The sequence below is a fragment of the Stegastes partitus genome, unplaced genomic scaffold (genome assembly GCF_000690725.1).
Source record: "Stegastes partitus isolate 25-593 unplaced genomic scaffold, Stegastes_partitus-1.0.2 Scaffold279, whole genome shotgun sequence".
Taxonomy (NCBI): domain Eukaryota; kingdom Metazoa; phylum Chordata; class Actinopteri; family Pomacentridae; genus Stegastes; species Stegastes partitus.
The window spans coordinates 376,273-404,259 of NW_007578010.1; the positions used below are offsets into that span (position 1 = coordinate 376,273).

General features: G+C 40.4%; 1 protein-coding gene across 4 annotated transcripts; it reads left to right on the plus strand.

Moving 5' to 3' along the window:
- On the plus strand, window positions 1-27,987 carry trip12 (thyroid hormone receptor interactor 12). Of its 4 annotated transcripts, none has more exons than XM_008282622.1 (42): window positions 1-91; window positions 3,282-3,428; window positions 3,873-3,998; window positions 4,220-5,007; window positions 7,835-7,940; window positions 9,609-9,745; window positions 10,050-10,133; window positions 10,242-10,337; window positions 10,417-10,568; window positions 10,797-10,832; window positions 10,958-11,053; window positions 11,760-11,852; window positions 11,931-12,092; window positions 13,021-13,089; window positions 13,214-13,379; window positions 13,942-14,059; window positions 14,905-15,061; window positions 15,361-15,514; window positions 16,142-16,370; window positions 16,553-16,671; window positions 17,065-17,272; window positions 17,608-17,708; window positions 19,228-19,402; window positions 19,565-19,706; window positions 19,984-20,175; window positions 20,402-20,553; window positions 20,644-20,801; window positions 21,086-21,159; window positions 21,298-21,497; window positions 21,916-22,043; window positions 22,207-22,358; window positions 23,003-23,145; window positions 23,301-23,457; window positions 23,630-23,728; window positions 23,826-23,940; window positions 24,232-24,386; window positions 24,682-24,846; window positions 25,125-25,289; window positions 25,403-25,516; window positions 25,816-25,910; window positions 26,290-26,393; window positions 26,515-27,987. In XM_008282622.1, the coding sequence occupies exons 2-42, from the start codon at window positions 3,331-3,333 to the stop codon at window positions 26,709-26,711; spliced, it is 6,177 nt and encodes a 2,058-aa protein (XP_008280844.1). In that variant the 5' UTR covers window positions 1-91; window positions 3,282-3,330; the 3' UTR covers window positions 26,712-27,987. The 4 variants fall into 4 exon arrangements, with proteins under 4 accessions (XP_008280844.1, XP_008280847.1, XP_008280845.1 ...); XM_008282623.1 differs by lacking the exon at window positions 1-91 and adding an exon at window positions 760-1,139; XM_008282624.1 differs by lacking the exon at window positions 1-91 and adding an exon at window positions 1,361-1,423.

The following is a 27,987-nucleotide window of genomic DNA, read 5'->3' on the forward strand; positions in this document are numbered from 1 at the left end:
GCCCCTCAGCTGATGTGAAAGTAGCAGGGGTAGAGAGAGAAAAGAGGAGCTGGTGCACTGTCTGTTACAACTACAACACTGGAACAAATAGGTAACAACATTATACCAAAGCTAGAATTTTTCAGTGACATCTCGGCCAACAGTCTTTTGGACTTTCGAGGTTATTCAGTATCGAAGTACATCGGAGGAATTATGATTCAGTGTTGCGAAAATATCTCGAATCCCGTTCCTGCTTTCCTGTTTTTTTGTGTCTAAAATGTATCAGAGGCCATTTCTTTTTGCTAGCTAGCCTTAACGTGCTAGCTGCTAGCTAGACAACTTGTTAATGTTAATAAAATTTGACAAAACTGCACCCAAAACACCGAATTCGTGAGTTGTACCGGGGCTGCTATTTGTAAAAGAAATCCCATTTACTATCCTGTCGAGCTGGCAAAGCGTTAGCCACCGACAACAAGGCTTGCTAATATTAATTAGCTTACATGCCAAGGTTAGCTAGTAATAGCTATAACGTTCTTGTTTGATTTAACATCGCTAAACGTCAGCTGCGTGACTGTCCCGCAATAGCTCATTCGGTATTGATAAGGTCAGCGATTTATTGTCAGCCGGACAACTGGCCTAATTAATAACAACCAGTAGGGCTAACGTGTATAGCGAGCAGCCAAGTGTTTATTTTTGTCAGCTTAGTGTTTGCGAGCGAACGGTCATTGAAGAAGCACTCGCTATCTTACTCGGCTAAGCTAGCATTAGCTTGCTAATAATTCACTAGCCTCGATACTTGTCATTGTGGCCAATATAGTTAACGTTGGCTGAATAAGGTGTTTGGCGTTATTTTGCCTCTTTTGTCTCACTTTTAAGAAGAACCATGGGCCTTGTTTACGCGTTGTTTGTTTGTAATCAAGTTGTTTCTGCCTGGCTAGCAGTAGCTTAAACGCTAGCCAGCGCTGTAATGAGAGGCAGGCATTGGCCTTAAGTCAGCTTAGAAAACATTACATATCCTAGCTTGCTAACGTTAGCTACACTTCTGTACACAACATTTGCGTTGACAGTTGCTAAGAGAGTGGCACTGTATCTGCGTCGTCACCTGTCGACTTGACAGTTGTGTATTTTGGATTTGACCACCATATCAAACAGTATAGAAGGTGAGCTAACTTGCGTGCGAAGCGTGTATATATTTTTTTCTTTAAACTTGATTGTCAGCCAGACACATACCAGTGTGTCATGGCAGTCAGAATACAAAGTTAGCTTACGTTGGTTCCTTCTAGCCTGCTAGCTTTATTACATTAAACCGCTTTCGAAAGACGGTCCAGTCGATGCTGCCATTTTCGATGTGTAGCTAATCTCAAGTGAACGTAGTCGTTATTTGCCACTTAGGGGCCTTCTTTACCTCTTAGTAAGGATTTCGCCGTTTCATACTACAAATAAGGTACAAACGAGGTTGCTGTCGAATTGGGCAGTTGGTTTAGTTGGGGAGCTAGCTAAATAGGTTGACACACCGGTACGCCAACTACGCATTTCCATGTAACCATTGCTACGTTAGCCAACGTAACTTTAACTAGTCTCTGGTATGAAATTGCTAGCCTATTAGCATTTTCTCGTCATTGTATTCAACATCTAGCGGCTACAAGCTTCGCTTTTGGGTCGTGAGAGTTTTATGTAAAGATGCGGATGCGACTAAGCTACTGTCAAAATGTATGGGACTGGCTAGGATATGACTGGCTAAACATGCTAACGGTAGTCGGTGGTGGTAGACAACTACGTCAGAAATACAGGCCTATGTAAATCATGGTTATAAAAACTGGACACTATCGTGCTTGTTTAGTGGTGTACTATAAGAAACTTACTACTGGCGAGTGTTTTAAACTGTCGATCATTTGATGTGCTTAACTAATCACATTATACGCGAGTGTGGTGCACCAGTTGTCAGAATGGACGAATAACAAAGACTAGGATGCACTGTCAGTGCAGGCCTAACATGGCCCTGTAAGCTTGGCAAGTGTGGCGTATTTTTATGATCAATATCCAGGATATCAAGGTTTAAACTTTGACTATATGGGTGAATTAGTCATTTTTCTTTTCTAGATGGCAAAACGTATTTAGGTTTCAATTCAGTAGACTTTGTCTATCAAATGATAAATCATCCTGCTGCATGTGTTGAAACCATATCAATCACTTCTCTTATCAGTACCCTCATGTCATTGACTTAAGGGAGCTTCATATAGAATATAATTCTTCACATGTGGAAGACATTTTATTTAATGTCCTGACTTAAATGGTTGCTGGACTGTGCCCCTGACAATAAGCTCTCTTTGTCAGATATCTATATGTTATGGTCATTTTCAAGAATTTCAGCTACTGTTGGTATTATAAAGGGTTTGAGAAAAATAATTCTCTTTTTTTATTTGTTTGATTTGCAGACTGCCTGGTGGTGTTTTATTTTGATTTGGTTGTGACCTTGCTCATTAATACTCAAAAGAGACCTGTGCTGTTGTGTTCATGCTATATAGTGAGATTGTATAGAATATTATTATTACTGGATGGATTAACACAAGTGGTCCCTCCTGTCAAGGGGTTAAAAGGGCAAGGATATAAAAATACAAGTATATTTAGATTAGGCAGGATACATGGGGGTAATTTTAAAGTATAGGACAGTTTGTATTCATGATACATGTTGACAAAATTGTTGACCTTCTATTAAGGGCTGTCTGTTAAAATCATGATATTAGAGTTTGATACAGATAATTTCATGTTTAAGGGTCATTTTATGGTTTATGGTAAGTTGTTCATACATATACATATTTTTCTATTGTGGCAAGACTACTGAAAATTCTTTGTGGATTTAACAAGATTTTCTTCAAAAGGAAATCAATTGATTGGGTAAACTCTTTAAGAATTGAGGTTCAGTGTACATAAAGTCTGTAAAATCTTGTCAAGTTGTCTTGTTTTTGATTGTATTAACTGAGTTGTGTGGCTCATTGTATGTGGTCTTTCTGGCAGCCCAAACACAATCCTAATGTCAGTAATAGGATTAGCTGGTCGTTTTCTGGTGAGAGGTTGTATCTTGATGTGCAATCTTAGATAAAATGATGAGACTGTTGTGATCATATCAAATAGGCTGGATGGGGGAACTTGGGCTTTATGGTCTCAAAGTTTGTAGAGCACAGTAGCTTATTTTGAACTATAGACAATGGACAGCCAGTAGTTAAAGGAGACCATCATACATGCAAAGCTCACTATGGCATTTTGTCACTATTCACATATGTTCTCCTTCTCTTTGATTGCAGTGAATGGTAGTGTCTAGAAAGGGTATGTCCCTTCAGGAGAGAGGTGCCAATGTCCAACCGGCCTAATTCCAATCCAGGGGGGTCACTGCGCCGTTCACAGAGGAACACTGCTGCGGCCCAGCCACAAGACCACACAGTCGCGGGAAGGTGAGTCTAACTGCACATTTATCTTCTAGTTTTAGTTCAAATCTGAATCCATAACAGGTAGCAGTCATAGTTTTTGAGGAACATTCGTTGGGCTTTTTTTTTTGTTTTGAAGAAAGCAACAGATGAGGCAGATGTTTAGTGCTGGGGAATTTGTGTTTGGGTGGTGTTGGTATGTAGCTGATTACAATTTTAACTTAATTTTGAATGGTTCTATTGACTTCCTTAATCAAAGAAGAAGCTTATCTTGCATTCTTTTATCATTGTCAGATGGTGATTAATTAACTCTCTTTTTGCTGTTCTTCATGCTACTCCAGAGGTGTTAATGATTAGAGGATATGCAGATGCAGTCAGGCAAAATGATTTGGGGATTGATCAAGGCTCTTTTATGTGGCTTGATTACAGAAACCCACACTGTTCCTTGCTCTTTAATTTCCAACCTTACAGGTTGCAGTCAGAGCAGGTAAAACATAAAGCAAATTCCCCACCTGAAAGTAGAAGACCTAATTCTAAGGCTCCCAAAGCCACAGCCAGCTCAGCCACTGGCCAGTCCAGAGGGCACAGCTCAAGAAGGTACCCCTATTTTCTACTTGGTGCTTAGTGTATGTTTGTGTATGTTTAGGGTTTGAACTACATCCATTACTGTTATGCAACTTGTACATCTTTGAACTTTGTACTAAACCTGAATAAGTGGTAAACTGCTTACAGGTGATAGTTGCACTGTAATTCATAATTTTTCCGATTTCAGAAATTTTCTAAGATGGCGCTTTGTCGTTCCTTTTGCTCCCTAACAGAAGCGGTCTTACTCTGTCCGTGGCTTCATTTGTGTTACAAGACGACCCAGAGGCTGCAGGAACATCTGAACAAGAACGAACAGGCCACCAGTCTAAGAGTGAAGGCACCCGAGGGCTGAAGCGAAGTGCAGCTCCTGACCAAATTAGTACCTTTGCACCGACCCCTGCCAAGAAGCCCAAATCGCTCCCACCACCCCGAGACAATACCTCAGAGACCAAGAAAGGCCCGGCTAAGTCCAAGAAGAGATCACTTGCTTCAGAACCACCTGCATCGTCAGGCCGAGGTCAGAGCAAAAAGAGTGTGGCCGCTGGGGCCTCACCAATCCAGAAACGGAAGAAAGCGGACTCTCTCCCCGGTCTAAGTAGCACCGTTGGGTCCCTCCCCAATCGTACCGAGGGCAGAACTGCAAAACCCACCAAGCTGGCGTCTAAATCGGCCGCCTCAGCCAAAGCTGGGTGTAGCAACGTGACAGACTCCTCCTCCTCTGCCTCCACCTCTTCCTCTTCCTCCACTACAGGCACCAACAGCGCCGCGACACAGGGCGCACGAGTCAAACAGGGAAAAGATCAGACTAAGGCACGTCGATCTCGCTCAGCATCTAGCCCCTCTCCACGCCGTAGTACACGTGACAAGGAGCAGGCCAAAACTGCCAGCTCTTCAAAATTTGAGTGGGCTGCACGTTTCAACCCCAAAGTCAACCTGCCAAAACCCAAACTGTCCTTGCCCGGATCCTCCAAAACTGAGACCTCCAAACCTGGGCCTTCAGGATTACAAGCTAAACTAGCAAGTAAGTGATATTATCTACATATGGTTCCTCTGTTTTCATAGCAGATATGCTCATTTTAAGCCACAGTCTGGCCTGAAACATATTTTGGTTCCCAACACTTCATAACTTTCTCCTGCTATCTCAGAAATATCGGAGAGAAATTTATTTGGGAGTTAGTAATTGTAATTGTATTAAAAGATTGAGGGTTTTAAATAGGGTTATGATTGGCTTGTAGTGGGTCAGCACATTATTCTCGTGTGCTTGGATGGAGGTTACATCTATGGGATTAAATGTCACAGGACCTGAGATCCAAGCAGCGTCACAGCATCAGTTACAAAACCTCCCTCTAAACCCCTGGGAGCAAATTTATTTGATGAAACTGCTGCCCAGATGAGACACATTACAGCACACATACACAACAGAAGTAAACAATACAGATAAATGCTTAACTCTGATAGTTAAGACATTAAGTATACATAGTATGACAGACAGAGATAAAATCTCATAATATCTTTTTCCAGACTTTAGTATAACTCAAATGATAAACATATATGTGCATAAATACCGACGATAACGCTTAAACACACAGCTTACAATGATACGTGTGTGTGTCTTCACAGCCATATCTAGTTCACATGTGGTGAGTGTGGGCTTCACTGAGCTGGTGAACTGGCTCAGATTTCAGACTTCAGCATCAGTAGCCTGAAACTGGAGAATAGCTAAATACATAAATACTTCTAGTTGCTCCGTTGTTGGCGTGGGGCAAATGTATGATTTCACAGGTATGGTATACACACTCAAGAGTCAACAAGACTTTTGGTTAAATAGTCTTTATGGTGGCATTTATGTTGTCTTTGGACTTAATTATTAATTCAAGAACCATACTTATGAATATAGAAAACTGAGTTTCAGTATAATAATGGGGGAGTTTGTTTTTGATGCTGTCATGAGCTGTTGAGGTCAAGTATTGATCTCATCATGATGTAATCTGGTGTTTTGTGATTATGCTAGCAGCTAGGCTAGCATGTGGTTAGCATTTTATAAATAAATGAATAGATAGTCCGTGAATTTGGGCAGTTATCATTTTTTTGTAACTGCGGCACAATAAAAGCTTAGCCTTGCTGCTAGCTACAGCCAGTTTGATCCAGGTTGTCGAAGCTGCTGTCAATACTGGTATTTGAGAGTTTAAAAAATAAAAATAAAAAAAAAACTTCAAGTAACATCTGGTTCTTGTTTTGTTAACATAAAAGCCACTTTTGAGAAGGAGTCTGTACACTGTCTCTCTGGTGGAGAAATCATGTAATGGCCACAGTGTTTCTACATGTGTATTTACTTTATCTATCACAAGCTAAAACTGGACAGAAATGTCTGCCGAGTCAGCCTCCAGTATTTGACCGCATTGGTGATCGAGCTCATATATAGGATAGTTCCATTTTGATACCATAATGATACTATCTTGTATAGCACAACCGTGCCTTGGGCTCCAGTATAGCTGAGAAAAATGATGTCTATCACAACAATTAGAATGTACTACATATTTTTTTTTATTAAATCTAAAATAAACACAGACTGCTTGCTACGCCCAAATTAAGTAAAGTACAAAATCAGATGAACGTTCATTTAAATAAGGCAGCATAACAATATGCAAAGCTATAGCCTCCATTTGATCAGTACTTAAGATTTGTTAAGGTTTGATACCAATCCAAAGTATAAAGAGGGGGAAATGTAAGCTAATAGACCAGTAACACAAACATATTACAGTAGAAATTTGGTGTGTATGGTGAAGTGAGTGTAAACTGCTCAGGTCATTGTCAGGGCAAGCTGTTCTAGGTGAGTAAAAGGATAGTAACTGAAGTGGGCTCAGTGCCACAGGCCATGGCCCAAATGGAGAGACCCCTCCTAAGTTGGCTTTGGTGTATTAGCCCACCAGCTGACCGGAGGTATGTTTGAGGGCAGGGAAGGACTCATATGCTGCTTCTGTCAAAAGGAAAGAACTTCATCACTCGTGCAGTATTTTCATCTGACAGCCGCTATCCTTTAACACACATAGATTCTTTTACTTTCAGCTGTAATGGTGAGTAAGCATGTGCACTTTAATTGCATGCGGTCTGCTGATGTGTCTTACTGGTCACTACAAAGTGCTGTTTTAATATTGTAAATGAGTGATGTTCAGCCTGTACAATAGGTAAAGATTCGCAATTGCATAGAGTTGCTTTTTCTTTCAAATATCTTAAAACTTGTGCTAAAATTTGATTTAGGAGTTGCTATTTGACAAGGTATATGTGAATAGTAAGTGGGACACAAAGATACGGTCAAATGACATCCAAAATTTATTGTTGTTGTGTGTTTAATTAATTTAGTCCTAACAGTTTTATGTTTATTCTTGCACTACTGAATTATGAGTCACAGATCTAGCATGAAGGTTGTCCTGTCATAGGGCCATGGTTGTGTTACTATTAATACCCATCTGGTCGGTGGTACAGGCAACACCAGAGCCTTTACTGTATTGGAAAGTAATACTAAGCAATGCTCTGCATCAAACTCTGCTCTAACGGCTATATTGACAAAGATTTTTCAGACCTGTGAGCAAAAACTAAATATGGAAGGATGTTTTCTGTGTTTTTCTATTTTTTTTGCTCCAGCCAAAATCTATTTTGAAGTGTTTTAAAGCTTAGAAGTAATGATGCCTAGAGGGCAAATCTTTTATATATTCTGGTCTAAATGTCAACACAAATATCATGCTGGTTTGATTTGCGTTGTATTGAGGATGTATTCCAGTCACAGGAATTTGATACCAGTGTTGGTGCCTAGTCCAGGCGTACTTATATGTCATTTATTTTACCTTTAGGTTTGAGGAAATCCACTAAGAAGCGTAGCGAGTCTCCTCCAGCAGAGCTCCCCAGCTTTCGGCGGAGCACACGCCAGAAGACCACGGGCTCCTGTGCCAGCACCAGGTATGAGTTACAGTGATGACTTGGTATATATTGTAGTTAAAATAGTCATACCTAAAAAATAAACTACAAGAAACTTGAGAATCTTCAGGTTCGGGTTTTGTCGACCTCAATTTAATGTACACCACAGACCAATGTATAAACCAAAACTGAACATTAGAACTTTAATGCTGGTAGGACTTATGGTAGGACTGTACAGTATTGAATGGTAGTAGTTTAGCCAGTTGTACTCAATAAACTTGCATCAGAACTTATGCTTTTATAAGTACAAACAACACAAGTGTCAAAGTACCAAAAAAGGCCAAGTAGTACTGGTAGTTTATTGTGTAAGAGTGTTGTCTTGTACAAAACAGATTTAGTTGTAACCATTAGAAATATCGACTTCAGTTGGAGGGCTGTGCAATTAAAAGAATACTAATCACAATTGCTGTTTTGGCTTCCCACAATTAAAATTAAAATGCTCCACTCATTGAAAACTCTTTTCATAGAAAACCGCCCATGTCGATAAAATCACTTGGTTTTATCTTAGGTATAATTATAACGTCTTGTACTCTTTTCAAAGTAATTCTTGGTCACACATCTGTTTGATTTGCATGTGTGGCAGTAACTGGGGATAAGAGGCTAGTGTCTGTTGTAGCCTGCATGTGGAACATCGATAAATTGTAGTGTCTATCAAGAAGCAGATTTTCATCAAGTGAAGTGTTTTAGTTGTAATTTTATAAATATTTAGCATTTAGTAAACGCCCTGAATTCAGCTCACGAACCTCATTTTATGTCTTAAAATGAGGCAAAGATTTGTACATTAGCAGGAATGTGGCATATCATGCAAGTGGTGCTCAGTTTACTTAAATGTCAAAGTACAATATAAAAAATCAGTAGTTGTGACAGGCTAGTTGTGATCTCACTATTGATTAACGTAATTGTGGTTATCATTTTGGGCATAATTATGCAGCTTCAGTCAGTTATTTCAGCTACAGAAAGGATGTTGTTGATCAAAAACAGGTACTTTGTTGAAAATGCTGTTATTTTGCAAATATTAGTTTGACCATTCAGATCAATCAACACAACGCTCTGTACGACAAATGCATAGCCAGGCCTGAATGCCGTACTACGCAAAAATCTATTTTAGATGCTTTTGCCAGAGTTACACCATATGAGAAAGGTTTCAGAGTATTTGCATTAAAAATGTCATCACAGTAAAAAGTCATTTTAAAAAATATTGTTTGTGATGTAAGCATATGCACTCCCCTATAGAATCAGCCCAATCAGTCTACAATGAATAAACATTCAGCCATTTGCAGAAAAATCCTTGATTTTTATTTTTTTTCCATAATGCAGTATATATCACAGAAAAACAAAATATCACCATGTCAGTTTTTTTCAGTATCTTGGGAAAAACACAGATTCGACTCAGGTGACATCATCATTGTAAAGTACAACATATCAGCTGTGTGGCGAGTGACCTCAAATATACACAGAAAATTGTGTAAGACTACAAATGCCAGTGACGGAATATCGATCTGAAACAGTACAGACCTGGATGTTACACCAATGTGGTTTTTACAACCCTGCATTACATGGTTGGCGTACAGCGATAACACAGAACTTGTTGCACTTTGTCATTATTGTACTGTGACTTATATTGGCAATCTTTTTCAACTCGTATCACAGTCGGCGGGGCTCAGGCCTGGGCAAGCGCGGGGCAGCCGACGCTCGCCGACAGGAGAAAATGGCCGACTCCGACAACAACCAAGATGGGGCCAACTCATCAGCCGCTCGCACTGATGAGGCATCACAAGGAGCTTCAGGTACCTATAACACCAAATTAGTGTTTTCATAATCTAGACCATAGGCCACGACAAAGATGGGAATGGACTTACAAATTGCTGAAAGACTGAAACTGAGAAATAACTAAAATAAACTGGGATATAAGTTGTGAATATCACCAGAACCAGCAAGATATTCAATTAATTTACATGGGGATGAAATGTCTTCAGTACCAGAGTTTCAGGCTTTTACCAACAGATTTACTGTCATCAACTTAATAGATTTCCATTTTTTACTATTAACCTTTCAATGCAAATTTTATTTTCATACCATTTCTGTGTCTAGCTTCAAGTTCAGTTGCTGGAGCAGTGGGCATGACCACCTCTGGAGAGAGTGAATCTGATGATTCTGAAATGGGAAGGCTTCAAGGTATGTTGAAACACCTCTCAGATTTTCATTTTGATCACAACTAAAAGTCAGTGTTTTACCTGTTATACATAGTTGCTGTCTAAACCTTGCTCTTTGTGCTCCTTGTAGCCTTACTGGAGGCCAGAGGTCTCCCCCCACATCTTTTTGGGCCCTTGGGACCCCGCATGTCGCAACTGTTTCACAGGACCATTGGCAGTGGAGCCAGTGAGTACAGTCTTCTTACACTCAGATCAGTGTTAAGCTCAAAATATCTGTGGAATAAAAATGCAACCCCTGTTTTCAGGTTCCAAGGCTCAGCAGCTCCTGCAGGGCCTTCAGGCTACAGGTGACGAGTCTCAACAGCTCCAAGCTGCAATTGAGATGTGCCAGCTGCTGGTGATGGGCAACGAGGAAACACTTGGTGGATTTCCTGTCAAAAGTGTGGTGCCCGCTTTGGTAGGTCTTACTTTGTTCAGCCATTAACCTTTCCATGCTGCACAGATGTTATACATGGCAGTACTGCACCTTTATGAAGTTGTGACTCATCTATGCAACTGTTTGTTCTACATCATTTTTCTTTTAATAGTAATATCTCCTTAATAGAAAATATATATACATTTTCAGCTGTGATATTTGTGTTTTCATTGAACTGATTCCATATTAATACTAAACTTTCTTCTACAGATTACACTGTTACAAATGGAGCATAACTTTGATATTGTGAGTATAACCGTTTGTAAATATAGTTGGCTTTTTCGTTTAATTTACTTTCTTGTAACACAACTGATACTATGAAATACTTCCTGTAATCCAATTTTATGCATGCCTTTGCTCTGCGCACACAGATGAATCATGCCTCACGTGCACTCACTTACATGATGGAGGCACTCCCTCGATCCTCTGCTGTGGTGGTCGATGCTATTCCTGTCTTCCTGGAGAAGGTAAGACACTGCTGCGTGTCACTACATGCATGCTTTTATTTTGAATCCCATAGCTTCTACTTCCTACCATCGACACTACTCTGGCATTTTCGTACCTCAGAAATGGAGACTTTTTTAAATGGCATTTATCCCATTTTAGGTTAAACACTGCAGGAATGTGTTTTAGACTGGACGTAAGAGACTTTTTGAAACAGTGAGCCAAACATCCATGTTCACTTTCTGATATGGCCCTACTGTCACTACATGGTCCCTGATTCGTCATGCTCTTATCACGTGACCAATTCTATGAGGAAAACAAAAACATGAGCTATGACTACTAGTGGTTAATTCGACATGGATAATGAATTACAGGTGTTGTTTACCTTGTTGTCTCTGCCAGCGGCTGTTGTGCAGTCTTACTTTTTGCCATGGCTGTTCTTTCCTTTTAGTATTTGTACAACTAAGCAACCAACCTCTTGCTTCATGTTAAAGTGACACCATCATGCCCGGTTTACGTGGATGTTCATAAGATAGAAATTTTCAGGCCTCTTGACATGCACAGAGATCATTTCTTTTAACAGCACTAGAATACTTGGTTGGACAGCAGTCGTTTGAAAGTGAAAATCTATCAGTGTGGACGTAGTGTTCTTCTGTACCTAATTGCTTGTTAATTCACAGGGGTAGTCTTTTGATATGCTAATGATTTGTTCTGTCTTCTTGTTTGCAGCTTCAGGTGATCCAGTTCATTGACGTAGCAGAGCAGGCCCTGACTGCCTTGGAGATGCTGTCAAGGCGACACAGCAAAGCCATTTTGCAGGCTGTAAGTGTTGTAAATCGTTCTCTTTCTGCCGGCGCACAATTATACACGATAATAATGCTAACATGTCATACTTCACAGGGTGGGCTTGCTGACTGTCTCCTCTACCTGGAGTTCTTTAGCATCAATGCTCAGAGGAATGCCTTGGCCATTGCGGCTAACTGCTGCCAGAGCATTACTCCAGATGAGTTCCACTTTGTTGCTGATTCTCTGCCACTGTTGACTCAGAGACTCACACACCAGGTATGCTTTTCTCATGTCAGACAATGATTAACTATTAGATGCAACAACATAACAGCAAGGATTTGGGTCAAGCTATATTTGGTCTTCCGGCAGAGCAAGCCTGACATTCTATAATTAAAATTAACAATAAATACATGGTTAAAAAATAAGAAAACATGTTTCATTAGTCTTCCATATCACCCGTGTTGAGCCTCACTGGATGGGGGAAAAAATCTGTACTGGTCATGTCGTCATGTTAAATATTTGGTGCATTCATATTTATTTTTATTTTTCAAACAAAAATGCATTTAGATCAGGTAGGAGAAAGAGCATTGCTTGGCGAAGGTACTTTTTTTTTTTTTTTTTGGAGCAGAATGCTGTCAGTTTCAATCCAGATAACTGTCAAAAACTGAATACGCATTGACACAATTAAATTGTTCATGTGTTGTACGTCAGCTTAGATAATTACACAGTACTGCTCATCTTCCCGTGGGGCTATCAGTTACAAGAGTATGAAATAATCGGTCTTAATAAAGTAATAAAACTGCGGTCCAGGATTAATGTTTCACTTTCATTATTCTTCAAGAGTGTTGCATCAGAAATTGAGAAATGAAACCACCATGTTTGTGTTTCTATAAAAAGTTTATCATTAACGTATGATTTACTACAGTTTGTGGAAGTTGTTGAGTATTTCATACCCCATTTGCATAGCAGTATTGGCTACAGCATTACTGAAAACACACTCTCACAAAGGCGCCAAAGTGTAGTTTTGACATGCCTCTTAAAATAAGTATTGCACGTTCACTTTGGTATTTCAGTTTTTACCTCTGTGACACGACTCTTATACACTGGTGCTTACAATAGTGCTTATGTCAGTAGTTTGTTTAAGTGAAATCTATTGAAAAACTTACTTACTCGTTATGACTGTGTTCACTTGTCTCTGTCTCAGGATAAAAAGTCAGTTGAAAGCACTTGTCTCTGTTTTGCCCGACTGGTGGACAACTTTCAGCATGAAGAGGTTGGTACCTTCATTTACTTACGACTCCATGTTTGCTGTGTCAATTGTTACCATTTGTATATTATCACCTCCATTTGCCATCCAGCTCTATAGCTAATCTGTATGTGTGGGGTTCAACCAACAGAACCTGCTGCAGGAAGTGGCATCACGGGACCTGTTAACCAACATTCAGCAGCTGCTGGTAGTGACCCCTCCTGTACTCAGCTCGGGGATGTTCATCATGGTTGTGCGCATGTTTTCGCTTATGTGTTCTAACTGCCCATGCCTGGCAGTCCAGCTGATGAAGCAGAGTGAGTAGCTCTTGCACACACCCCGGTGGTTCACACTGCGGGTCACTCATCCCTTCTGCCATCTACTGAATCTGTTACACAAATTTACATTAATTCATTTTGTATGCAATTACTGCACAGGTAAACTGAGCAAAGTATCCTGCTTTAAATGATTAGAACTGCAACAACCCATTGTTGTTGCACTTTGAGAAACTTCTTTTTCATAGACTTTAATAATTTTCCTGCCAACATTATTTAGCCAGTGTTGTCAAAGCGATGCCTTTTAACTGCTCTGAAATTGTGTTTCTCATTTTATTGTCAATTGAAGGTTTTCTGCAGTCCTCATTTGTCACAGTTTGTTACAGATGTGACAATACAAAACTTAGTGTGGTGCTTGCCAGTATCTGAACCTTTTTTTGTGATCATATTCAGACGTGCTGTAGCTCGTGTCTTCATAAACTCACATTTCGACTGTCAGAGTTTTGTTTTTTGACCTAATGGACCTTTATCAGTAGTTCAGAAATATTATGTGTTTAAGTTACAACAGGGCAACTAATAGCAGAAATGTTATTTTTCTATACAGACATTGCAGAAACTCTACGATTCCTCTTGTGTGGTGCATCAAATGGCAGCTGCCAGGAGCAGATTGAACTGGTGCCCCGGAGCCCCCAGGAGCTCTATGAACTGACCTCCCTCATATGGTACCGTCTTTTTGCTAAGATCACACTGGATAATATGGCATTATGTTTCAGTATTGGGCAAGCCACTTTGAAGGTGTAGGGAGCTAAGTTATCTACCTCCAGAGAACTGCAGCAAGCTAAGCTACACTGTCATGGCAAAAGCAGTTTACTACATTTTAAGCAACTTTTATAATGGATTTGTTTATTTGTTTGCATAGTTTAATTATAATTTTATTTGTTGCTTACAGACAGTAAAAAAAAAAAAAAACACTGCAAGAAATTAGCGAATAGCAACCTGGTGTACTTGTGCTGCTCCACTTCACTTGTGGCTTCAGACATGCTTGTGAAAATGTGACTTGTGTTTACGCGTACCCACTATTTGATTAGTAAAAGATGTATGCTACTGAAAATCTGATGTAGAAAACATCACACTACAGAGGAATGTAGGTGAATGAGGTACACTACTTCCCAACACTGGGTATTTTTGGAATTGGGATGTGCTAACACTGGAAATTATGCGACCTGCAAGAAAATTGTGTTTACTAGATTAGAAAATGATAATTACTAATTTATGAAAAGATGCGGAAGCCTGTGAAATGTTCCTGTTCTTTTTTCCTGCACAGTTTACAGAAACTTCACATCAGTGTGGCATACAGCAGTTTCATAAATGTTACTCCTGCTTTTCCCAAACCTTGAACCACAGGCAAAATAGTTTGCCACAGTCTGATAACAGTGATAATTCAGTTTCAGTTTTCCCTATTGAAGGCGCAGCTGCTGCAATGTATCAGTAAACCAGCATGTCTTGTCCAAGTCTTTTAAGGGGGGTTTGTATAAAGTTCATTCGAAAACCACTTTCTTTTTTACAGTGAGTTGATGCCCTGCCTGCCTAGAGAGGGCATCTTTGCAGTCGATGTAATGCTGAAGAAGGGCAGTGCCCAGACAACAGAGGGGGCGATTTGGCAGTGGAGGGATGACCGGGGACTGTGGCATCCTTACAACCGCATTGACAGCCGCATTATTGAGGTAGAAATGACTATCAATGGCATCTTATGTGTTTGAATAAAACAGTACAATACATGTCTCCAGAAATTTTGAAAGGTTCAGTCAAGGCTGAAATATTAGCAGTCATTTTGGACCTCTGTCAGACTACAAGATATCTGTCTGAACGATGAATACTGGTCACTTTTGTAACTTTAAGTTACTTGACAACATCAAGGTTATTTACTGTGTGTCAGCATCACCTATTATATTGAGGCACACAGTTATGTGGGGCTTATCTGATACTGACATCAGGTGTATTTGGTGACCATCTTGCCTTGCAGACAGCCCACCAGAATGGGGAAGATGAGATCAGTTTGTCCACTCTGGGCCGTGTGTATACAATTGACTTCAACTCTATGCAGCAGATCAATGAAGACACAGGAACAGCACGCGGTATCCAGAGGAAGCCGAACCCTCTTGCTAACCCCAACACAGGTAATGCAGCTACTGGCAAATTTGATTTGTGTGAAGATGATAAGTGTATTGTATATTATCTTACAATAAAAGAGACAACAAGCAAGCAAGGTCCTTAAAAAAATCTTAATAAAAAGCTGTAAGAGTCTAAAACCTTAAATGGTGGCACCGAATGTTTAATCTGCTGTTTAATCTGCTGTTCTGAGTTGGGTGGCAGTTGTAATCAGCTTGGAGTCACAACATTTCTAATTGCAACAATAACACAGATAAATAGAAAAAGGAAAAAAAAGAGGAATGCTTAATTATGAACCACAGTATTTTGATATCATTTTATCATCGTGTAGTTTGTCATGCGATTACTGAGTGAATTTAGTAGGCTGAAGTTATGTACCTTCTTGCTACTTTGCCCATTTCGCACTCCTGGATAAGTGTTTGTTAAAGCAGAGATTGCAGCTGCATTTGTTGGAGATGAAGTCATCAGACGCAAAATGCAATCAGTCTTTTTCTTTTTGTTCCCCCCAATAAGATAAGATAAGATAATGCTTTATTAATCCCACGTGGGGAAATTTGCAATGTTACAGTAGCAAAGATTGTTGACAGAGACAGTGTGGTTGAAGTAAAGGTGACCTGTTACATGTCCGTCTCCAGGGAGTCACCAAGAGGTTCGTCGAGAAGATGCACGAGCCCAGTTGATGAAGGAAGACCCTGAGCTGGCAAAGTGCTTTATCAAAACTCTGTTTGGGGTCTTGTATGAGGTCTACAGCTCATCAGCTGGCCCTGCTGTCAGACACAAGTGCCTTAGAGCCATCCTCAGGATCATCTACTTTGCTGATGCAGAGCTGCTGAAGGATGTGCTGAGGAACCATGCTGTGTCCAGGTAACTGTTACTGGCTACTTTAACACTGACAGTAAAGCAGGATTGGGGGTTGTCTTAAGGGGGGTTAATTTTATATCAGGTTTTTTAAAAAGGTATTTCAAAGAACCAAAGAAATTTCACGTCAGTCTTTGAAATGAAAATAATTTGGCTTTAAATCTATTTTTGTGTGTTTATTTTTGCAGTCACATTGCCTCCATGCTGTCCAGCCAGGACCTGAAGATTGTAGTGGGTTCTCTGCAGATGGCTGAGATCCTTATGCAGAAGCTGCCTGATGTCTTCAGTGTCTATTTCAGAAGAGAAGGTAGTTTATGGAAACTTTTTCTCACTGAAACTGATGACCTCCATTGATTGAAAGTGTGAAAATGCTTGACAGAGATGTTCTAAAGATGAAAAGCATTGTGTAGTTTGGTTAAAACCTGCCGTTTCATGCATCTTTCTGCATTGTGAAAGTAAGATGTGAAGAATCTTTTTTGTTGTTGTTTTTTTTGGTTGTTTTTTTTAAACAATCTATGGCAAGAAATATTTTTTTCTATTCTTATGTAAAGTTTACCATGGTCCACACGACAAGGGGTTTCCTGCAGTTTGGAAACGGTTTATTTTCCCAGTAAAGTGTCTGGCTAATAGGGTATTTCCATTCGTTGTGGTATTTTTTAGGCTTTGTTGCAATAACCTGTCTTTCTTGTTTGTCTTCCAGGTGTAATGCACCAGGTGAAGAACCTGGCAGAGTCTGAGAGCTTTCTAGTCACTAGTCCCCCGAAGGCTTGCCCAAGTGGTACTGCTAGTCTCTGCACTACCACCATCAGCACTGCATCCACCACATCTGCTAATAATGCAACTCCTGACCTGGGTTCACCCAGCTTTCAGCACAGCATGGACGACTCACTGGACCTCAGCCCACAGGGGTGAGTCTGAGGCCATATGTGGCTTTGGTTTTACTGTTTACAGAAGTGTTTAAAAAAATAAAAATAATTCTAGCACAGACCTACATTCAGGGTCATTCTGTAGACTGAGCTCATGAAAACAAAATGCACCCTGTGTCAAATCACCTAAATTCAGTTTGAACCAATTTTGTTGACAATTAGCTGTACAACTTGGAAATTAAAAATCTGAACAGATAATTTCATGTTTCCTAAGCAGTTTATGAATGCTGCTGCTGTTTATCAGTGTATTTCAATGCGTGTATGTCTGTTGTTGTGATGAAGAACATTGTATAAATAATTTTCTCCCCCCCACAAAGGCGGTTGAGTGATGTCCTAAAGAGAAAAAGACTACCTAAAAGAGGACCCAGAAGGCCCAAATACTCTCCCCCAAGAGATGATGATAAAGTTGACAATCAGGGTAAGTTTGTCTGTCCTTGTATATGTGATCACTAAAGATTCCTCCTTTTTTTAATTACAGAATTTAGGAATATGTTAATCTTGATCCATGTTTTTACCAAAAGTTTTTACCACCTTATAACAACCTGGCTCAAAGAAAGGACAAAAAGGAGAGGACCACACATGACCATTTAGCTCTGTATTTATAAACTGTTTCAGACATGCTCTTTTTGTTTGTTTGTTAGTTTTTTTTTTTTTTTTACCATACTGAGTCCACCGGCTTTGTGTCTGAATGAGCACTCTGGTCACTTTCCATCACAGTTGCACTATCACAGTCAACGTAGTTTAAGTTGGTGAACCAATTTAAAGAAGGCTTTTTCCACAAGCCTTTTGCATCACCAAATTATTTGATCCAAAAATATCACAGAAAACACAAAAGACACATTTGCAGTCAAAGTCATAAAACACCTTTTTACTTTGCTCTACAATTTTAGATCTCTTACAAACTGAAATGTCCATAAAAGCAAAACTTCAGGGAATACAGAGCAGGTCAGATTATTGAGGCTTATCAATGATGAATGTAATCTGGACTTTGAAGTTTTAACAGTAGTGGCTCAAGTTTCTTGCTTCCAGCTGTTTACATAGGTCTGTCTTCTCAGTTTTTTTAAATACCTGCAGCTTCATTCAGCAGCAGGACCCATATGAGTGTCTACAAAGCAAAAGACTTGTGCGCATTTACTACATATAATTGTGAACTGTGTCCAAAAAGGAGAGAGGATTGATCAGGATCTAACAGTGAGTCACACTGTGAACTTTTCCTAACTTCTGACAGACGAGCTGTCACACACAGAGTCACAGTTGATGAAGTGCAGTTGAAACATTAGTCACACAGAGCCATCATCAGGTCGATTCTTTAGCTCTATCACAGCTGTCAGGATATTTTTATTTTGCTGTTTTTGGGTTAGCAGTTAGATTATCATCGCACATAGACAGAATTTTAAGTGTTCACGAAATCATAAATAAATGATGGGTACTAGTTGTTTAGACAGTTTGATAAGTTTGCTAATCGTTTAGCTTTTGTAATTTGTTTATCGGTGCATTATTATGCATTATACATCACTTGACATACTGTCCCATCTTGCCTATATGACAGATATTACACACGTACTGTGGCTTTCTCCATCACTGTCTTGGCTATGACTCAATGAAGTCGTGAGGAACATTAGCGTACTAGGTCCTATGTCTAAATGACAGAATGCCATCACTTTTATGGATTGATGAAGTCAGCAATGTAGTGTATCCCAAGTCTGAGAAGAACAAATTCTAACCAAGAATGATATAACCTAAAAGACTAGTGCTCAGAGAGAGAGAGTGACTGATTCCGTCGGCTCACACAGCTGAGGATCAGCCACCGCAGGTGCGAGCCATCACGTGGTAAACTCCTGCTTTACATCTAAAAACGGATAAAATAACTAATACAAGAGGAGATCTGGGAAAGTGTTCCATCAGGTTAACATTGTCATAACTATTTTTCTTTGCAGCCAAGAGCCCTACTAGTACTCAGTCACCCAAATCATCCTTCTTGGCCAGTCTCAATCCCAAGACCTGGGGGAAGCTGGGCGCCCAGACCAACAATGCCAACTCAGAGCCCTCACGCACAGCGGGGGTGAGTGGCCTGGCAAGGGCACCTCCCAAGGACTCAATTTCAAATAACAGGTATGATGATGAGAGCTAATGAAAGGAGTTTGTCCTTTTTCTCAGTCTTTATTATACAAAATCACACTCTTTTTATGTGATTAATGTGGAATGATCAGTCACAGGCTTATGTGTGAACTACTCTATGTAATCAGTGAATTTCTTTTTTTTGTTATTTTGCAGAGACAAAATAAAGGCCTGGATTAAAGAACAGGCAAGTAAGTTTGTGGAGCGCTACTTCAACTCTGAAAATGTGGATGGCAGCAACCCTGCATTGAATGTCCTCCAGAGACTTTGCACAGCCACTGAGCAGCTCAGCCTGCAGGTAATACACACACTCTTTGTGGAACAATGACACATTCTTAAACATTAAGCATAAATTAATAATCTATTGCTGTTTCACAGGTTGTCACATAAAAGTTGAATCTGTGATAGAAACTGGCAAAATTGGCAAAGCTTGTAAATTACAAACAGGGTACTATCAGGTCTTGGTAATTCAGGATTTACAAATACATCTAGACTGTTTATTTTGCTCAAAGTGATTGTTTTAAATATTGTTATGTACCAAGACTGAGACATTTTTATAATTTTGTGATTACCAGGTGGATGGTGGTATGGAGTGCCTCGTGGAGATCTCCAGTATTGTATCAGAATCTGATGTGTCGTCTTTTGAGATCCAGCACAGTGGGCTGGTGAAGCAGCTCCTGGTCTACTTGACCTCCAACACAGACAGGGATTTGCTGAGTCGCGACGTGCGGCTCAAGAGGTTCCTACATGTGTTCGCTGGCTGTCCGGTGAGAACACATGTTGTATTACTGTGAAAATATTAAGACTAACAAAATGTAAAAAAAGGTTTGTATGTGGTATCCAATGACCTGCTTGTTCTCTTACATTTGTGTTTTGCGCAGTCTTCAAAGAGGGTGGGCGCTGTGCATACACATTGGAGGGTTGGTGACTTGCGCCATGTTTGTTGTGTCTTGTTGTCACTGTTAAATATATTCTCTGCTATGTGGTTTCTAGGTTCCAGGAATGGAGCCTGTAGGTCGTCTGGACCCAACGGAGAACGCGCCTTACCTGGCACTGGTGCACAAGATGAACAGTTGTCTGAGCCAAATGGAGCAGTTCCCTGTCAAAGTGCATGACTTCCCCAGTGGCAATGGCAATGGCAGCAGGTCTGTGGCTTCACAAAAATTTCACATTGGACCAGTTTAAAATCTATTGTTGTGTATACATGTTATCATGTAATGATTTTCTCTCTCCAGAGGATCCCAGGCACTGAAGTTCTTCAACACACATCAGCTCAAGTGTCAGCTGCAGAGACACCCAGATTGCACGAATGTTAAACAGTGGAAAGGCGGCCCCGTGAAGATCGACCCCCTGGCCCTGGTGCAAGCCATTGAGAGATATCTTGTCGTCAGAGGTGAGGGACTGCTCACATAGCTTTGGGAAGGTTGTAGATTAACACATTGCTTTGAATGCCGATGGAGCTTTCAGGGGCTCCTACAAACAAGATGAGCTCAACCAGCAATAAAAACTGTTTTCAATATTCACACCAACCCTCTGCCAACCCCCAGCTGACGACGCTGCCAGTTTAAATCTCTTAAGGCACTTGTACTACTTCTACATTATCCAGCTGGCCAAAAATATTTGTTTCGTAAGTTTTTATGATTTCCTTCTTGTTAACTTAAGATGTTGTCTCTACAGGATATGGGCGAATCAGGGAAGAGGATGAAGACAGTGATGATGACGGTTCAGATGATGAAATAGATGAATCACTGGTATGTCATTCCATTCATACCACATAAGGCTTAACTGTAACTTTATTGTTATAACTTAAAAATTATTAAAACACGATATTGTGATATTTTTAAAATTAACATTATTAATACATCATATGTAATTTCTTGGTTACTCAGGCGGCACAGTTCCTGAATTCTGGTAGTGTGCGTCACCGACTACAGTTCTACATTGGTGACCACCTGCTACCATACAACATGACGGTATACCAGGCTGTAAGGCAGTACAGTCTGCAGGCAGAGGAAGAAAGAGAGTCTACGGACGATGAGGCAAACCCGCTTGGGCGAGCTGGCATCTGGACCAAAACGCACACAATATGGTAAAATGCTTAAAAACACATTGTTAAATGGTTTTCTACTACTTTTTTTTCTTACAGATTAAATCTGATGGCACTTACATTTGCTGTTTAGTCTTTTTCCTTTAAAAACAACAGAGTAAACTAACTAAATGCATGTGCCAAAAAAATGCTAAACAATACAAAACAGCAATAATTTGTGTCCAGAGTTTTGTGACAAAAGTAAAGTATCAAGGTCCTACACACAAGCACATCTTTATTGCCTCGTGTTCAAACTATTGCAGATTTCACAGAGATTTGCAACACTGCACAATTCCCAATTTTAAAATACCTCTGTTACATTTAGAAAGACTTACAGTGTGGCTCTTGAAATGTTTAACTCAAAATATACATGTTCCTCAAAGCATATTGAGACAAGATGTTCACTCTCGTCTCCTTACAGGTATAAGCCTGTGAGAGAGGATGAGGATGGTAGCAAAGACGCTGTGGGTGGAAAGAGAGGCAGAGCCCAGACTGCTCCCACCAAAACCTCACCTCGCAACGCCAAGAAACAGGATGAGCTGTGGCATGGTAAGAATCCTTGGGATTTGTTTGAACTAGGAACTAGAAACAAATACAATCAAAAAGACAATATATAATAAGTGTGTAATCTGTTTTAAAAGCACATACCTTTTGATTAATCTGTTTTCCACAAGTCTGAATCTCAGTTTCTATCCATTGCTGTCGCTTCCAGATGGTGTATGTCCCAGCGTCATCAATCCTTTAGAGACATACCTCACTTCGGAGCCACCAGAGACCATAACCTTTGATGACCCCTCTTTAGAGGTCAACCTGCTGCTGAGGGTCCTGCACTCCATCAGTAGATACTGGTTCTACTTGTATGATGTAAGTCCCCAAAACAGTGACTTTGTAACAGTTTTTAAAAAATGTATATTCTAAAGTTTGCGATATTATTTTAATGTGAACAGTGCCAGACTCCAAATTTTCAGACTTTTACCGAGATGCATAATTATACATTACGTAGGTCTGCATTGTAATATTTCATAAATTCCTAAATTCATATTGTGAGAGTTTGTGTGTTGTAAATATGAGGTGATTCCTTCATATATACAGCGCTATCAGTCATCAGTTAATCCTGTCACTTTAGGTCAGCCACCGAAATTGCTGTCAAAACCGTGGACACATGATATGGTTTGCAAAAATGGCCAAAACACTTTTTCAAGGTGCCCCTTTATTAACTCAACTCCCACAATACTCAAGGAAATGCCTGGTTCCTCAGGTTGCTTCAGTATTAAACAGTAAGAGGCTACACCTGGTGGCACCACCAAGTACTACAGCTAATCTACAATAAAGTGTGTAGTAGGAAAATATTATCAGCCCTCTGTTGATACTAACGCTAAATAACTCGGATCACATTCGACTAGGGCAGAACATCTTGATTAGGACATCCTTACTTGCAATTAATCAAAGCTTTTCTCAGTTTAGTGAGATAAAATACAAAAGTAACACGTCTTTTTATTGTTTTGCAGAATGCTGCATGTAAGGAAATTATTCCAACCAGTGAGTTCATTAACAGTAAGCTGACAGCCAAAGCCAACCGTCAGCTACAAGACCCGCTGGTCATCATGACGGGCAACATCCCTACTTGGCTCATCGAGCTTGGAAAGACCTGGTAAGAGCTGTTCACTGTTAAATGAGAAAAGAAATTGGAAAGCAGTCTGTCACCTGTATTGTACAGCTTGACCACAAAATGAATATTGATGAGGAAGGATGTGTTTGGGTCATTATTCAGTTATTCCAACACCTTTTTTCTCTCCATCTCTACAGCCCCTTCTTCTTCCCCTTTGACACCCGGCAGATGTTGTTCTATGTAACTGCCTTTGATCGTGACAGAGCCATGCAGCGTCTACTGGACACAAACCCTGAGATCAACCAGTCAGATTCTCAGGACAGCAGGGTTGCACCACGTCTCGACAGGAAAAAGGTGCAGCAGTGTGTTAAATAAAGAATGTGTTGCCACATCAAAGCATTGCAGTTGCACTGCTGCATCTAATAGAATCCACCAGTTATAAATGTGGTTTTCTGCAACTTGCTGTTAGTGCAACACCGGAGTTGTCATCTGTCATGTCATTCTCTCTTGCATCTTGTGTTTCCAGAGGACGATAAACCGTGACGAGCTTCTAAAACAGGCTGAGTCCGTAATGCAGGACCTTGGCAGCTCCAGGGCAATGCTGGAGATTCAGTATGAGAATGAGGTACCTTTTAGTTTCTTTTCTTTGAATGCTAAAACTTGGAAACTGACTTTCGACTTTCCCCATTGACGACAGAGTCTTAACGTTTATTGTCGTTCAGGTCGGCACAGGTCTTGGCCCAACTCTGGAGTTCTACGCTCTGGTGTCTCAGGAGCTTCAGCGGGCCGATCTTGGTCTTTGGAGAGGCGAAGAGGTTACTTTGGCCAATCCTAAAGGTACCACCCTGAATCCTATAACTACTAATTGACAATAAAAAACATGTCGTATTAGTTTCTTAACATGAGATCCTGTTACTCTTGAGATGCTCCTTGTTTCACACTGTCTCACACCTTTTTCAAATGATGTGTACTCATTGGGCAGATGTTGGTAAAACTGCCTGGCACTCAAATTAGAGATGTTGTGTTTGATTGGGCCATTATTATAATGAAAAAAATGTTTAAATCTATCTATGAATTGTAGTATTTTTCTGCCGTAACACTGACCACAGTTTACTGCTCACCCAACAGGAAACCAAGAGGGAACTAAGTACATGTTCAGCTCCAGAGGACTGTTTGCTGTTCCCTTCGGCAGGACAACCAAACCAGCACACATAGCCAAAATCAAAATGAAGTTCCGTTTCTTAGGAAAGCTAATGGCCAAAGCCATTATGGACTTCAGACTGGTAACAACTTCTGTTTTCTCCTCTATCTTTGTCAGTAGGCTGATGTTTTCAACCAACCACTATCAAGAAAGCTCTTCTACCAGTGCTAATTAATTCTGTTTAAACATACTGAAGTAAAGGCTGCTGTGTAATGGTAGTTGAATGCACATTTGATGTTTCCATTATTCTTGTTTAGTCTTTATTTTGTTTAAGCATTTAAACATCACATACCATTTAATATACATGTGCCGTGAAGTACTTGTGCTTTAACATACTTCCTGAACCATGTGCCTCCTGCTCCTCTGGCCTTTTCTAGCTGGACCTGCCCTTGGGGCTGCCATTTTATAAGTGGATGCTACGGCATGAGATGTCTATAAGCTCCCATGACCTGGTGAACATTGATCCCAGCGTGGCCAAGTCCATCCAGCACTTGGAGGATATCATCCGCCAGAAGAAGAGGCTGGAACAGGACCGGTCACAGGTATAGTGCGGCACGGAGAATTTGTGTTTAATGAATCGTTGCCAGAATGTAGGCCTGCAGAGTTCTAGTGGTTTTGAATGTTTCATGAAAGTATTTACCTTTAAATGCAAATACTGAGATACTGGTCTTGACTAGTGCTCAACACCTGGTACCTTCAGTAATGTCTGCTTCCATTAGATTGCATTTCATACTCAGTTTTAATATATTAACATGTGAATAAAAACAATTCTATGTCATTTTTCTCCATCTGTTAACCTGTCTGTGTTTGTGTCCGTCAGACGAGGGAGACCCTGCAGCAGGCCTTAGAGAGCCTGAACATGAACGGCTGCTCAGTGGAGGACCTGGGGTTGGACTTTACCCTTCCAGGATTCCCAAACATTGAGCTGAAAAAAGGTGGCAAAGACGTCCCAGTCACAATCTACAACCTGGAGGAGTACCTCAGGGTATGTGATACAGTTTTTTTTTTTCTTCAAACTCTCACTTTCTCACTTCTTCTGTTTTTGTTCTTCCTAATGTTAATCTTTTTTTTGCCACTTTATCATCTCTCTCTCTCTAGTTGGTGGTGTACTGGACTCTAAATGAAGGAGTGTCCAGACAATTTGAGTCATTTAGAGAAGGGTTTGAGTCAGTCTTCCCCTTGCATCACCTGCAGTATTTCTATCCAGAGGAGGTAAGAAGCTTCCTGCTGTGTATTCTCCTTTTTAATCTTTGTTTAGTTGATCTGTACTCAGAAAGGCCTGCAGTGTTCCAGAGTATGCTGTGTGTGTTAATCTAAGGGTCCTATTCACAGGGTCACTGCTCTTGTAGCAGTTTACTCGTGTTTGAAGTGTTATTTCATCTGACATATCTGTGTTCATTCGTACTGCATTGATTTCTAAGTAATTACTCATTTTTACACACTGGTAAAACAAGAACTCTACTCATGGTCCGTGTTATTTCATTGCTCATCGTTTCTCACGTTTTCTGCAGCTTGACCAGTTGCTGTGTGGCAGTAAATCTGAGACGTGGGACGTCAAGACGCTGATGGAGTGCTGTCGGCCGGACCACGGATACACACATGACAGGTGAGACCGCTTGAAAGACTGTAAACAGAAAAGAACTGCCTCAAGATACCAAAGTTACATAAGCTTCAGTCATAAATTAGCTGAGTGTCTGAACAATTGTAAATCTTAGCATTCCTTAGTATTTTATGCAAACAAGATGAGAGCATGACGGTCCCCTGATGAGAGCTGATGTCATCAGAAATGCCACATTTGGTTAAGTGTGGCACTAACAGGGCGTTTTGTACCAGCCTGAGTATACAAATAGAACTAGGGTGCTGGTTGTATGAATAAACCATCATCAAAAACCGGAAGCATATTTTAGACTGTTTTAGAGTAGATCACAACCAAATATGGATTCAGATCTCTTGTCTGATACTTATTTCATCTCATGTTTCTGCAGCCGTGCAGTCCGGTTCCTGTTTGAGGTGTTGAGCAGCTTCGATGCCGAGCAGCAGAGACTCTTTCTGCAGTTTGTCACAGGGAGCCCAAGACTGCCTGTCGGAGGTGAGTCATACACACTCATTATTCAACAGGATCAGTGTCTGAAATCTAGCCAAGCAGGCTTAGGCATGTTTGCACTACAAGTCTGCTGCGCACTCACCCAGTTGTTGCACTTGTCTGTCAGGTTTCCGGAGCCTGAATCCCCCTCTGACGATTGTGAGGAAGACGTTCGAGTCAACAGAGAACCCGGATGACTTCCTCCCCTCAGTCATGACCTGCGTCAACTACCTGAAGCTGCCTGACTACTCCAGCATAGAGATCATGCGAGAGAAACTGTTGATTGCGGCCCGTGAGGGCCAGCAGTCTTTCCACCTTTCCTGATCTCGTCACATCTCACATTCAAATGCCTTCTACAGCGACTGATGAAATCATGACTTCCTTCTTAGTTTTTTTGTAATCACATACATTAAGGCTATGTGTACAGCCTTCTTGTTAGAGAAAGCAGCTTGCAGAAAAATTAAGACTTTAAATATATATTTGCTGCCCCTGTCTCTCAAAAAAAAAATTATAAAAAATAAAAAAATGGAAAGGTGTTCCATGACTCAGAACTTAAAATATACAAAAAAAAAAAGAGAGAGTAAAACTTATATCAGTAGTTGAGTAATGTTAAAAAGATGAAAACATCTGGGTGACATTTTAAATTGCATTGCTATGTGATATTTAAAAAAAACAAAAAAACAAAAGGGATGTCTCCTCTCCAGAGTGGTGGACAACGTCACTTGGTGTCGGGGAGGAAGGGGAGGGGGGGGGTCCATTGAGCAAGCTAGGTTTACTTTAGCTCCAAAGATCATTTGTACAGACAAATTTGCAGACTTTGCTCATTCTACACATTTGATAGAATAGCTCTTTGTTTTCATGTCTCCCCTCAGTTTGTTCACATTTTGTTCTGTATTATATTGGCCCCAGTTTGTGTGTTGCATTTTGGTTCGGCTTCCCCCCACCCCCCGTGTGTCTTGCTTCAAGTTGTGGAAACGAGAGTTGCAGTTGATTGAATGCGGGTAGTGATGAGCTCATATTATCTTTTTTTCCCCCCTACCCAAGTTGAGATTGTGTTCTGGCCTCATTATAGAGAGCTTCAGCTCAAATGAAGAGTTGTAACCAATGTGTTGATCAGGTAAATTTGTTTTGCTCTTATTTTAATAGAGTTAGTGTCTTTCTGTTGGGCCCTACTGTATGTGTAGGGTTATCTTGGTAGACCAAGCTCTGAGCAACCCTCAACACATGATGTAGCTGGGCACAAAATTTGGCTGGTCTCATTTTGTCGTTTCATGGCCAGATAGCATTTCAAGTTCATTTATGGAATAAAGTATATATGCAGTTTCACACCCTGTTTGAGGTGGGAATGTCTGCTTTACCTTTTTTTAATTTTCTATATTGTCTTTATTTCTTGCTGTAGTTGATTATTATTTTTTTTTCTTTGCACTGCTGGCTTGGAACAAACCGTGGTGTGCACCTGCAGTCTGTGGCCAGGGGAGGGCGCCACTGTATGCTCTCCTGGCCCAATCGTTCATGTGCTGGTTTCTAAGATCTGCAATAATTTACTGCATCAGGTTCATGTTTTTACCTGAACATAAATAAAGTAACTGTTTGACTCATA

Excerpts from the sequence above, each read along its gene's own strand:
- trip12 (XM_008282622.1), top strand. The coding sequence starts at position 3,331 with ATGTCCAACCGGCCTAATTCCAATCCAGGGGGGTCACTGCGCCGTTCA. Across the intron at positions 3,999-4,219 it reads AGAGGGCACAGCTCAAGAAG|AAGCGGTCTTACTCTGTCCG; the intron begins GTACCCCTATTT and ends GCTCCCTAACAG. Across the intron at positions 21,160-21,297 it reads ATGAAATAGATGAATCACTG|GCGGCACAGTTCCTGAATTC; the intron begins GTATGTCATTCC and ends TTGGTTACTCAG.